General features: G+C 50.9%; 1 protein-coding gene across 5 annotated transcripts in view; it reads right to left on the bottom strand.

Moving 5' to 3' along the window:
• The window catches only part of LOC119445669 (uncharacterized), a 286,202-nt gene that overhangs the window by 47,651 nt on the left and 224,255 nt on the right, over positions 1-14,296 (bottom strand). For 3 of the 5 annotated variants that reach the window (XM_049663499.1, XM_037709951.2, XM_049663497.1), the window contains exon 5: positions 937-1,118. In XM_049663499.1, the coding sequence (XP_049519456.1) occupies positions 937-1,118 (182 nt within the window). Of the gene's footprint in view, positions 1-936; positions 1,119-11,477; positions 11,549-14,296 lie in introns of all 5 variants that reach the window. The other 2 variants (XM_049663498.1, XM_049663500.1) reach the window with 1 other exon arrangement.

The following is a 14,296-nucleotide window of genomic DNA, read 5'->3' as shown; positions in this document are numbered from 1 at the left end:
CAGCCTGAGGGGAGCGCCTCGTCGTCATAAGTGGTTCGTATACATGCTCGTCGCCCTGTTACTGCAGCACAGAGCATATGCGAGCGTGCCTTAAGAAATAAAATGGTGGAAGCTTTGAGCTAACCACGCTATCTCCCCAAAATGATGACATGGGCATTCCTGTCAAAACAGGGTGGTAGCACACACAAAACATTTTGCACCCTTTGCACAACATTTTGCACCTTTTGGAAAAGGCGGAAAGCTCGAATCGCTGATGGGGGACAAATGAAGTTTTCTTTTCTGGCGACTTTCTGTGGCAAGTGAATGTGACGACGGGAAAGACACACCAGTAAAACTGTAAGAAATAATCTCTCATTGCTATATCAAGTGGGCACGGTGCACGTGTTGTCAGTAATGGTACAGTTTTTAACTACGGCTTTTCTCACAGCAGTTGTAGTTTGAGCACGCTGCTGCGTATACATCAAAAACGTATAGCCTTAATGTATAAGGGCGTTAGCAATGGAACAAACCAAAACCTATAAGGTTTAAAATTATTTTACTATTATTTGCATCAAACCTTTCTAATGTATGTGAACATTTAAATGCTTTTAATACGTCAGCCCACATTATACATACACAACAGAAAGTTCGCATCCTTTCGTGAAACCTCGATCCTCAACCTATATACGCAGAAGCAATCAGCAGCAGGAAACAGTGTACACCCGCGAGCAAAAGTATATGCGGACCAGGGATTGGCGATAACTCCGATTTTTTGAACTGCCTGAGAATGCAACTTGAAATTGAGGACTGCAGTCCAAACTTGGCATTGCAACTTTTCAGCATACTCGTCAACTTCGGTTTATGCCTGCTAATTACGAAGAAATTCAGTTTTTTTCAGCGAAACTGTGGTCCGCGTATACTTTTGCTCACAGGTGTACAATGTGCACGCGTACGTACCCGTCCCCGTCGAGTGTGATGCGGGAGTCGGCCCAGACGGGTATGACGAGCCCGATGGTGGTGCGCGAGTTGCAGTCGATGCCCAGCAGGCAGGCCTCCTCGGCGCCCAGGGAGCCCGTCCGGGAAACCACAACCAGGTAGCGGGTGCGACCCGCCGGGTGGGCGCTCTCCAGTTTCACAGCCTGCGTTAAGACCCCGCGCCGACACTTTAGGACCGAGTCGGTTCCGTTCGCTGCGATCAGTCGCAACGTGAGCGGCAACAACGGGAGGGGAGACAGCGCAAGCATTTTCTCGCACGTACACGCACGATATAGATAGAAGGAGCAAGGTCCGTGCACCAGTCCTTTTGAATGTGTGGCACGGAGCATAAGATAGCGACAACGAGAGCTTTTAATTGCCAAATAGTAATTGCTAACAAAAGAAGAAGCAACTGTTATCATTACAAATACAAAGGAGGGGAGGGGGGATGCTGAGGTTAACAAGTTCTTTCTCGCTAAGAAGTGACTATTTTTTTTAAATCTCTCTCTCATGGCATGACATTGAAAGCTATTTACCAGCGTAACAATATATTTAAGATTATTATTTCGCGCGTTGGCTTTTCACTATCATTACGATATCCTCGTCACGGCACAACGATCGACCATCAGCGGAAGCTCGTCTTTCGACGCCAGCAAGCACTTTCAAAATTAGAGCAACGTTGTGGGCAACAAGTACAAACATCATAACATGCTTAGAAATCGCTTTATCAGCTTTGTGCTATGCTTCGGCCCGAAGGTGGCCAAATAGGCCGTTCTACGTGGTCTTTCAAAACTTGCAAACAGTGTTTCAGGTCAATTGACTGACGAGACTCAAGTCCCAAAGCTATACGAAGCGGCTATTATAGACGTCGAAGAACATGGCACTGGATTAAGGTCGCCGGAATCCCTTAACGCACACACAATGTTCGGCAGACGAGCCTTTGCAGTCCGCCACCGTATAGTGTGTGGCCACCGTGGCCGAGAATAAAAGCGGCGACCTCGACCTCAGAACCAGAACGCCGCTCTAATAAACCGGCGTCATCGGCGAGTGTGCCCGAGTACATTCTGCTGCAAAGGATCCAAGGCAACTGCGGCTAGCACGTACAGCTGCAGCGGAAAATACATTAGCACAAGTGACCGATCACGCCATCAGATAAATTGCGGCACGCGACGACGCTATTGTGCCCTAGCACGCGGACAACGAGAATACCAGACCCCCCCCCCCCTCTTTGAAACATGCATCATGTGGCACTTTAGACACCAGTGTGCACGGGAATAAGACCGCCGCGTACCGCAATTTCCCTGCTCCGGTTATCGGCCACTTGTGCTAATCTTTTTCGCCGACCTTCAAAGGACGCAATCTATATGATCGGGCGTAAAGAAGCTTTTTTTGTTTTCTTTCTTTGTTCTTACAATTTTTATGCAATACAACTACGTTAGCAAAGCGCACGCGTTTGTTATAGGCCGTTCTCGTGCATCTATGAGTGCATTTTTTTAAACGTCTTTCTCTTGAGCGCCGGCCTCTCACGTGGCGCGGAGACCGGTAGGTGTGTGAAATTTTTCACCGGGCGTTATTTGACCACATATGCATATGGTTTCCGAATAAAGCTTCTTGTGCAAGAGCTTCCCGCTACGCGTGACTCTGCTACGCCTTCCGGATCGAGGTTCCAGTGACCATACCAGTAGCGCACCCAGGATCTCTGCCAGGGGGGGGGTTGACAGTTTGCCAATACCATCTAAACAGCACTAATTTCGATTTCTTCACGGGAAATTGTTAAAAAAATGCGCTTTTTGCGAGTGTGCAGACGATTGCGCGTCTTACATCTTAGTTGCAGTACTCAAATGCGTAAGGAAAGAAAAGGGGTTAAACAAAAGGGGCATTAAGTCGGCTTCAGGGGAGGGGGGGGGGGGTTCCAACCCCCGAAACCCCCCCCCCCCCCCCCCCCGTCGGTGCGCCACTGGACTATACACTGCGGCGCAAGACGGAAATCAACGCACACGGTGCTGCAACTTCCTGGAGAAAACTCGTTCATGGCAAAAAAAAAAAAAAATGCAAGTATTCTTTATAGCATACCTAAACCGTTCTTCACCAAATAGGCCTTCGGTTTTTCCTTGCAACGCTTCGAATCAAAGCGTTTAATTCGCAAAGCTCCTGCGGCCGTATCGGTAAGGAAGAAAACATTGCAGCGGATTGAGCCGCAGTCGGAACTAAAATACGGAAAGCACGAAGCGTTCAGTCTAAATCCTCGGGGATACGGTAGCAACGCAAACGGCAAACTGCGCGCGTCTCATAACAAATGCAAAAAAGAAAAGCCCATTACGAACACATTCGCTCGTACTCCCGGATTACGTCAGTCGTTTTAAATCTCCGTAAGTTTCAAAACCAGCCTACCAGCCTCCCATTAGAACCGCTCTCTCTCTCCCGTAAACGCGCAATTATTCGCCCTTCCGCTCAGCATTGCCTGGAGCAGCAAGGAAAACGAAGAGCGTGCAAAGAAAGCGCGAGCTGCAGGAACAGTGCGCAGCGAGCGCCGAGTCATTCAAAATGTGCAGCTCCAGGGCGAAATCCGCGGTTTAAGGCGGAAACCGTGTGTGGCTCGAAATCTTCCTTTCTTTCCTTCGCTCAAGGAGGCGCGCATCGTACCGGAACAAAGCAGAGGTGCGCTCTGTATACCGCGTCACCGGCGCGCGTTTCCGCGTTCGAAACGCCGACGAAGCGGCGGCCGACTGCTGTGCGCCTGCGGGGAGTGCACAGCACGGTGCACGCAACGGAGTGCGCACTCGTTAAGACGAGTTCCAACAGCCGAGCTGAAAAACTATAGGGACTAAGAAAGACGACGTCTTTGTCAGTCCCTTGTTTTTCAGCTCAGCTGTTCAGACTCGTCTTATACCTGTATCACACGGGCACGTTTGGAAGGTCTTCCAGTCAACGGCCTTCGAAACGCCACAACTCTATCGACTCAAAGGAGTTGTCGCGCTGCTACACGGCACTTTTGAAAGGCCGTTGAGTGGTTCTGGCGTTTCTCGCAAAATTGTGTGGCGCTGCTGGATCTTTATATTCGTTTTCATGTCACCAAAAGTTAAAAAAAAAACATTAAAACCACTTAAAAGCACTATAATTTCTTTTACGTTTGTTTATACGGCGAAATGGCGGCGATATCACGGCAGCCGGCAGCACATGAAGTAGAGGGATAGTGTACGAACACAAGCACGTCGCTGTTGTCGCGAGTATGTGCAGTTCGCACACATCAAGTGGCAAAAATACTTTATCGAATAATTAATAACACTCATATATAGTATTTTTAGAGCATCTTGGTTTGATTTGTTCTTTGTAACCGTGAGTACGAGCACACTGAACGAGACGGCATGTTCGCGCTGTTTCCGATTCCGTTGCTCAAAGGCCATCGAGATTTCGATAGAGTTGTAGGGTGCTCCGTTGACTCGATAGACGATTGACTCGTCGGGCTTCGAAACCGCCTGTGTAGCAGGCCTAACTTGACCTTTGAGTAAACTGACTATCGGTTGGAAGGCCTTCCAAACGCCCGTATGACACGGGTATTATATAGCTTTGAATAAACTATAGCGCATTTAAATACTACCCTAATGCACCCTCGCCCTTCCCGAACTTCCGCGATTCCACGTGCAGCCCTATGCAGTGGGAACGGTTTTCCTCCATAGCGATGTCTCTTGAGGGAATCGCTATACAGTTCCAACTTTACGACGAAAAAAAAATAATAGAACCCCGATTTAATTATGAGGCACGCCGTAGTAGGGGACTCCGGATTAATTTTAACCACCAAAGCGATCTTTAACGGACGGGACACGAGCGTTATAAGTGCGAAGCACCTTATGCGCCCGGGCTGTCGGCGTCTCCTGTCGTAATCGTAGTCGTAGTCACGGTAAGCAAGCGGCTCGCGCTCGCGCTCGGCACGCGCTCGTGCCACTGCTCCCGCGTTCGTCGTCGTCTTCCACAGCTGGCTGCGTTGCCGCTCATCATTTGCCTGGCGACATATACAAGCGCGCCACCACATTCGGCTCCTATATGGACTTGTAGACTTTGGACAGTCGTGACCAAGTGCCACGACAAGATATGCTGAAATTGTTAGCCTATATTCCTCGTCATATCTTTACCTCGAAGGATACACCGACACAACCGAACTGCATGCCAAGCAAGCGTCTCCGATCAGCGTGGGCTCCCAGCGCAAACGAGAACGGCGCGCTGTACAATATTGCTGGTTGGCGCGTGACGAAACAAAGTAACCTAACTACGATCCGAGCCAGGCGCATATGCTAAGGAAATTCAGCGAAATACGCGGCATGCGATTCGAACGAGCCGCGTCGAGCTCCACGTATTCGCCCACGTCCTCCGTTTTGATCAGCGAACGAGCCTCCGCGTCTTCGACAGCACAGCGATTGTTGAGATATACGGCACGTCGGACGCGTTTATATACACAAGAAGGCCGCATGCACAGGTGTTTTTCCTCATAGCGCCCGCCTATTCGCAACGTGAGCCTCGGCAAACAGTAAAATGAGGTCGAGATTGCATTCAACGCCCCCGCACGCGGGCGCTGTTCGCTTAATCCAGGCGTGTTCTCACCCGCCCACGAAATACCGCGCACTGTATGTGTGCCGGCGTGCGCGACACCGAGCTACTTTTTCCCAAGCATTCTATCAACTGCGGGAGAAAGTACACGCAGCAGGGGGGCGACGGGAAAGGAGCTTCGATGGCGAGCTTTGTTATACACACCGCCGCTTCACTGACCGAGCGCACAGTGGAGAGCACTTCCGTCACTTCGGGGCGCCAGAGAGACAAGCGCGGCTCCGCACCTTGGAGTGGTGGGCCGAAGCGCGAGAGGACCGCATTGGGCGCATAACGAGATTATTACGAGCGCAGCCCCTAAGGCTTCGAGAGTATAGCTACCAATTCGAAACACCGCGATACGGTTCCACCGCACTCGATTATAGCCGACGCCAGGTACGCACTGTTTATCTTGAACGAGGATTTATGCGATATTGGTTCTGGAATTAACGTCGCGGTGCACGCTTCAGCGCCTGCGCGACAAGCTACACACAGCAACGAACATTAATTCGCACGCAGCTCAGTGGCCACTACTGCGCTAGTGTCCCGTAGATTCGCCCGTTCGTTTATTTCCCTGACGAATATCGGCCCAGCCGCGAGGAATTTCGGCATTTCTTCTCCGTCTGTATAACGTCTAACGGACGTGCGATTCGGGAAAAGAAAGATAACTGGAATAGAGTCAACTAATTATTCCAGCCTAGATTTCTTCACCTGCAATCAGTAATGTATAGGAGTCACGGTCAAAGAAGGTAACTCCTACAGCTACATAATTTTCGATGTTTACACATTAGCATATAGCTCGACATCCGTTAACACCCACGCTGAGCGAGCGGTCCATGGGAGCGTAAAAAAGCCCCTCTTCTGCTGCAGCTGCATCACAGTCGGCCTCGTGTGCGTGCCAGAACGCAGGCTGCGGGCCCGCCCGGCGGTCTCTAAATTGGCGCGGTCACATGCGCACGTTCCGAAGCAAGCGGCCGCCGCGCGCGTTGCGCCACACGAGAGCGGCTTTCGTTTGCGCAAACGGTCTTGCCCTCGCCTTGCGAGACGCACACAACCGTGGAGATGGCGCACTTGTTTCGGCATCGTGCTTCGACAATGCTACACACAGACAGGCAGAATTTCACAAACACACCAGAGGCGGCAACACGAGCGCCTTGCGAAAGGCGCAGCAAGCTAAGCTCTTCTGGTGCGTGTGTGTGTATAGTGTGGCCTTTGCCACACGGCCAAAGTGAGGCACGAAGCCCTCGAACTTAGCTGCAGCTGGGCGAGACCCCTGCGAACCCTCTTAGCGCGAATCCCGCGCGGCTCACACGCGACTGTGTGTAACCGTCAGCTCGTCATAGAGAACTAGAAGCGAAAAGTCTGCATCGCTCAAACAGCAAATGGAGCGCTCAAGTTTGCTTTGTACCGCTTTTCTTCTCCTCGATCTTAACGAAGCGAGTCACGCCACAAACGCGCTGAAGCGGTCACAATAGAAGCGGACAACGCAGCATCGTTCGACAGACAGTCCGCGCCGCGATAACGTAACGGAAAGAAGCCCTGCGGCGCCACTACAGCGCTACGCGTTAAGGGCTCCAACTAGCCGTATAAGCGTAGCGTCTACAACCTTTCAATTCTACCAAGCAGTACTCGGGAGGACATACTCCTTTGCAGGGGCGGCGCTTGTCGCGGAACGAGCCAGCGAAGGGATTCACAAGCGCAATCGCTGTCAACTTCATAATACACCGCCCACGAGGGCAACTCGCTACACGCACACACACACACACCGCGAAATAAAAGCAACACACTCGCAACGCCGGCAGTCGACGCGCGAGAACGGGTCGCCGTATAGGCGGTGGTGCACTTGTTGCACCGCGCGGAGGAGGAGGAGCGGGGCCGAGGAGCGGGGCCGCGGGGTAATCGGAGTAATTAGGCCTGCGCGCGCGCTCGCCCACCCAGGCGGAGCGTGCCCCCCTCGTATACATATAGGCATACACGACCAGCGGCTACCTGTGTTCGCGTGCAGCCGCGCGCTTGCACGGTGCACGCTGCCGCCGGGATCCCCGCCCCGGCCTCGTTTCTACGCCCTTCCGTAAACACTGTCGAGTTTCGACACACCTCTGATATACGCGGCGCCGGCGAAAGGCAGCGTGTGCGGGTGGGAAGGCAGGCGAGACGTGTAAACTGCGCGCATCGAAGCTTGAGCAAACCTCCTCGCTTTCGGACAATTTCGGAACGTTGCGCGTGCGCCTACATGCACACACTAACGCCCCCCTTCGTGGTTCGATTCAATAACCCGCACCTGTCACGTACGCAGAGCGCAGTCGCGGTCCACGGGCGTCGCCAGACGCTGAGCTCCTACGAGCCACGGGGCAGTAAAAAAGCATTGAGCTTAAGATACGCAGTAAGTAGGTCAACCCTGCAGAGAGCGAAGAATGTGCACGTTAAAGAAAGCAGCATGAAAGCTAGGAAATAAAGGGCCATGCACCGCTGCCACCTTGAATTTCACGCACGAGCTCCCCTTCGCACCTTAATATATGAGGTACTGTCAGGCAAGACTACAGGACCGTTTGTTAATTACAATAAGCACGAAAACGCAACTCAGCTGGTTTTGTAAAACGTTTCAGGGAAGGGACGGGAAAAGTGTCCCGAGACGACTGTGGAAGGAGAGAGGCTTAATCGCACCTATAAAAGGGATCGCACTGGCCCCACAGCACGACGGCGACTTTTCGCTTTTACGAAAATATTCCACAAAGACAACAAAAACGGCGTAGTCATCGGCTTTGTCGTCGATATCAGCGAGCAATAGAACCGAGTGCCGGGTCCACCAGCATTCATTGGTGTCGCCAATTATGGATGGCTTCAAAGTTACGTTATCTCCACCAAGTGGACAGGACACGGCAGTGCGTTTGACAACGCGAGGTCATATGTACACATTCAGCGCAGATTACGAAGCGCGGCAGGAGTGCCCGCCGTTCCAGCGGTAAACAACAGAAAACACAACGCGCGAAAGTAAACGTTTCTTGTCGGGACAACCACCCATTGGTGTACGCTGCGCCCGAAATAACGAACAGCTAGCGAGACCCCACGAAGCTCTGGAAAGCAAACGGGGCCAAGGATACACTACGGCGAGCGACCGTGTCCCCCCACTCCCGCGTCCGTCAACGGAGACGGAAAGCGAACAGATTGGCGACGCGCGAGGTTGGAGGGCGGGGAGCGTTTCCTGGCATGGGGACCGCGAAGCGCGACCAGGCGCCCCAGACCGCTTGCCGGCGACAAGAAACGTCGGCTTCGAGTGACGGCGCTATTGCGCGGGGAACAAGGAGAGGAGAAGCGGCGGCGGAGGAGGTTGGAGACTAGAAGATGGGGTGGGCGCTAGAGCAAGCCCCAAGCTGGAGCTCAGCAGTTCTGTTCGGGCGCGAAGACCGGCTACAGACATCGTATACAGCAAGCATAGCATCTGGCGTATAGGGCCATGCGGGTCAGGTCTTTGTCGAGAGCGCGAATCGCGACAGACAGCTGGCAGATCGTTCGCTGTAGGGGCTCGCAGCACTCGAAACGAGGATTCAACAGGCTTGCTATACGGCGACCAGCCAAACGCACCTCTCACCGCGGGCTAGCATGTCGATCGAAAACTCCGCGACTATTATACGGCGCGACACTGCCGCCGTCAACGCGACTTCTGGTGTGTTCGCAAAACGGTGCGAATGCTACGTCACTCAACGGGGTGCAAAATAACGGCGTTGATGTTCGGAAAATACGTGAAGTGCACGAAACAACGACCTCTCTCACCTGAACTCAAATAATTAAAACAAGAGAAACAACTGGAAGAGCACCGCTGTCTAATAGCTACACCAACTCCAACACTATGGCGGAACGAACTAAAACGACAGAGGGCTGTCTGCTGAGCAACGCGTCTGTGGGGCCTCATCTGGCGGTCTTCCAAACTTTTCTTTTATCTTGAAAGTGGCCAAGCGCAGTAGCAATTCGCAGAATTACGCAGAATTACGCAACATTCAAACTGCAAGCGGCAACTGTGGAGTATGATGCAACGGCATCCTGGACCACCTCGTCACAGAAACCGCAAGAGACTGAAGTGTGTGAAACGATTCGTATAGCGTTGACCTCGCATCTAACCAAGTTATGCTAAAGCTCTTTAGAGCAGTTCTCTACGCAAAGGCAAAAAAAGAAGACAACGCATTATCAGCTCCCGCTGATGATGATGATGAAAAACTTTATTGAATAAAAAAAAAAAAAGGGGAGAGGCAAGGGAGCGGGTAGGGTGGGTCCCTAGTCCAGGACTCCAGTGGCCGTTGCCGTACGCTCAGCCTGGTCTAAGAGACCCTTCTGGGTCTCCAAGTCAGCTCGAGCGAGGACGGCCTCCCAGGGCTCCCTTAGTGAGGTCAGTATCAGGGGCGAGTTAATGTTCGGTGGCCTACATATACATTCCCACATAATGTGGGAGCTCCCGCTGCGATCTTACCGCAGCAATGTCAGATTCGCGAAAATCGTCGCGCTATACCCTCGCAATTGGTTAGCTCGCATGAGGGCAGACTCTGCGTTGGCGTCCAACGACGCGTTCCGTGGAACGTCTAGCGTGCAGATGAGAAGGCCGACTGCGCTCCTTGCGGAATTTTCCCAGGAAGGAGACGCCGGAAGAGCCGAGCTCAAAGCGAAAGTGCGCGAAATCTCCATGCGGTGAGAGAGAGAGAGCGCGAGAGAACAGGACAGATAGAAAAATAACGGCGCCGGGCTTTCGGGAAAGCTCGTCGTTTTCCCAGCAGACTCGGATGTCGCCGGTCCCGCGCCGGAAGCAGCGACACATGCGCGGCAAAAGACGAGAAAAGCAGCTGCGCGCCCGTCGCTTTGCCTGCGCGCGTTCCGCAAGAAAGCGGCAGAGAATTTAAGCGTATACACGGAGCAGCAATCGCGGCGCGCCCTGTCGATACTGCGATAACCAGTGCAGTACACTTTTGTAATCGCGAACGAGAGATGAAGATTTTCAAGCTCGCAGAACCACACTTTTCGTACACGCATGCGCGAGTCGACTGTACACATTTATTTCGCTTTGTACGGACGACTATATAGTGCTAGATGTGCGTATACGCATTAAGAAAAAAAATTATAAAAGTTGACAGTCACTTCAACGTGCGCTAAAGAGGATGAAGGCTGCGCGAGCTCACGAGACATTCATTAAATTACTTGATACTCTCATTCGCATACTTGTTTTCTCCCACCAGAGGTCGTGGTTACGAGTGCCTTAATTAACTCTATTTGAATTAACTGTGGCTTAATTAACTTCGCCTTAATTAGCACCGATGGTCGTAGGTTCTACTCCCACCAAAGGTCGTGGGTTCGAGTGACTTAATTAACTATGTCTTAATTAACCTCGCCGATGGTCGTATTTTCGATCATAAATGATGGCACGATCAATTTTGGTGCCACTGAATTTTCCGGACGGTCAAATTTTCGAAGCGTGAGTTACCTACGGCTTTCGCCTTAATAAAGGGTCGTTGTGCCCATTTGTTGTAAGAAGTGTCCGTAAGCGCGCTGCACTGCATCTCTGCAACCTCAGCGACAGTGCGTACGGTATACGTCAACGCTACTGCAGGGAACAGGTAGATCAGTGAAACCAAACTTGCCACTATCCTTTCATTCGCGCAGATCACTTCGAAGGCGGCCTTATACGGGCGTCTCGAAAATCAACACCATTGTTTACACTACAGTTCATCACGGTCCGGAAATCGAACGCGGGACAACCGCCTGACAGGGGCCGAGGCATTCAACTCGAAGCGTTAGAACTAGGCAACGTCAGCGCGAAACACGGACACAATTATTGCTCAGGTATTCGCCCCTCGCGAGCCACATATACAAGGGCTGCCGACAGAATCCCGACTCGTTCGCTGCGGTATTTTGCTCCGGTTCACGCAAAAAGAAAAAAATAATAATAAAGGCCATCGACTCACCATTTTGAGCGTGTCTTCACGCCGTAGCATGTACAGCATAGACTGCAGGTGCGCCCTGATGTCGCCGGCCACTGCAATACACGGGGGAGGAAAAGAAAAGGAAATGACGTCACTCAGGAAAAACGGCTCGCGCGAGCCATCATGGGCGAATTACTACACTACAATGAAAATAAGACCACAGCGTTACCGCGCGAACACCGGAGAGAACGAAGCGATTTTGCATCAAATTCGGGAGCTGAATTTTTGCACACGCATATCTGCTGACGGACACGAAAAATGCATAGAACCCTAGCCATACACAGCTTCACTGTGTAACAACAGAAGAAAAAAAAAAAAAACAGACTACGGTAATACCGGTCATGCGAACATGACGGGAGCGCCTGAGCCTGTCTTGCAAATTGCTACACTCTTCGACTTTGTGAATGGCAACGTATCTTCAGCTATACCCTGTGGTTGTTGGTCACAGCAAATTCCAGTACTCACCAAGCCATCACTATAAGCCCTCCTGCATAATGAGCCGTTTAAAGGCCAACTGATCGAAATTTCATTTTCGCTGAATTGCTCATAAATGAGTAGTAGTATGTACTATAGGGAAGCAACCTCGGCAAAGGTAAGGGGCTGGTAATTGTCTACTTCTTTTATTAGCAGCCTTTAATTAGCACCTGAGCCGACGACGCGTGCATCTGGTATAACGTACATCTAAGCACTTCGCCTCCATTCTTCGGCGCACCGCGGGCAGCACAATGTCGGAGGACATGCCGAGGAGTCGCACGATCTGAATCATACGTCACTTCCGGCGAGCAGTAATGGGGCGCTCTCCCCCCCCCCCCCCTTCCCCTTCCCCTCCCAGTATTGCTATCGAAAACGCCTGCTTTGCGAACTTTTCGTGACGCACCTGCTGTATTTCAAACGTAAAATTCTGCACAGAGATAGTGTATCTACAATATCTGAATTAAGGCTTTTTACGTGACCCAAAATTTCGTTCCAGTTGGCCTTTAAGGAAGCCACGTAAGCAGAAACGGCTTTCAATATTCCTCTGCAAGGTGCGGTTCTATAAAGCACATCGCCTGGGCAGCTAGATCATGAACGATTATAGAAGAAAAAAAAATGTATGCGCACTAATGACCAGCGGTGCTCACAACATGAAAACCAGCGCACGCTCCCGACATCATCGCAATTTGAAGTTCCTGTACCCCCCCGCCCCCTTACCTTTTCCTAACTAATTTTTCTGCAATTCCCACAACAACACTGAAGCAAAACTATTATGCGCTGCGGGAAGAGTTTCAGGATTCAAGTGAAAACTGCAAGTCAAAACCTTTAACCTTTATCGAAAGCAGTAACATAAAAGTGCCTCGTCGCCGATAATACGGTGACGGGCGCGCATAGCGCGGTTGTGGGCGAATGTTCAGGAGTATAAGGAGCCCACTATGGTTCCGGCACGCCACCGGAACATATCTATCCCCTTCAAGCGGCAATCAATTCTGCCCTTTGAAAATTTGGTTTAGCCACATTTTCCGCCTTTACAGAACCGTGAAAAGCGTATACTGATGCAGAGCTTTTTAAGATTTTTTTTTTCAGTTCTTCCGTGAAATTAGTCCTGTTAAGAGATTGTGGATTTCATGCGAACACTCTCTACATAAATGTCAGATATGGAAACAAAGTATTTCATGTCTAGCTAGCATACTTTGAAAGCACCTATCCAGACGCTTGAAAAATATGCCCAATGTAAAATATCGTACAAAAATATGAAAGAAGTGAAAGCCCACTACCTGACGACATACTGACACCGAGAGCAAACAGCCAATCGTCTACACCTTATAACTCGTTTTGCTGAAACACTTTACGCATACTATCTAAACTCGCAGCGCAGGTCCAATCAGAAGTGTTTCGACATGCACGCGACAAGTATTAAATACCATTATTTCCATCGGTGGCTTTCCTTTTGATGCGCTATCTTGGCGTCCACAATTTTGCGGCACGCGCCTCGAAGGGCTATTGGGGAGAGCGAAGAAAACAAAACCACAACCACCACCTGTATACGAAAAACCGTACCGGTATACACCAAGATTGATCGTTTTCCACATACTGTAGGAAATGATTGGACTCACGGACAGCACAGAGTTCCTAAACCGTCTCTTCGATGACGAGCGCGCTCACTGAAACAAAGGAACTGCAACACACCACACTGCCGTGTGTATAGGAAAATAATGGAGGCTCTTTTGCGCCCAAGGGGACAAAGACCTGAAGACGACGTAGTGGTACGAGGTAGAAAAAAAGAACTAACGAATAAAATTTAAAAAAAGCAAGCTCCAGCCATAAATCCTGCCGCAAAAAGTGACGCCAACACAATCGGGTCCTGAAGCCGCCAAATTTTACTGGCACCGATTCAAGGTGAAGCTCGGCGCAGCCGCCACAAAAGTGAAAAGGGCACGCACGGGAAGAAGACACTGTTCTCTTCGTGCTGTTTTACGCTAAGTGCCATTACGCGCTAAAGTTAATGATAAACAGTGCGTGAATGCAGACCTTCGTTCTGTCTTTCTGTTCTAGCTTTTCTTTTTCTCCTCTGCTGGTTGAAACGTGAGTTCAACGTTAGTACAACACGCTCGCAATATGTGACTGATATGTAGCTGCAGTCGTGTATGTGCACCGAGGAAGGACTAGTCGGCTGGCATTCGATCGCACCTAATCTCCAATGCCCTCTCGTAGCTGACGTATTATCCTCCAAACCTTGTGCGGCACACTGTACGCCGTCACTTGCGGATTTCCGCATAACTGATTGTATATTCACGTCCATGTGCTTCGAGTTATCGACTAATTAC

This window comes from Dermacentor silvarum, chromosome 3 (assembly GCF_013339745.2).
Source record: "Dermacentor silvarum isolate Dsil-2018 chromosome 3, BIME_Dsil_1.4, whole genome shotgun sequence".
NCBI classification, from domain to species: domain Eukaryota; kingdom Metazoa; phylum Arthropoda; class Arachnida; order Ixodida; family Ixodidae; genus Dermacentor; species Dermacentor silvarum.
Note: the sequence above shows the minus strand (reverse complement) of the source record. Positions and strands in the feature narration are given on the sequence as shown.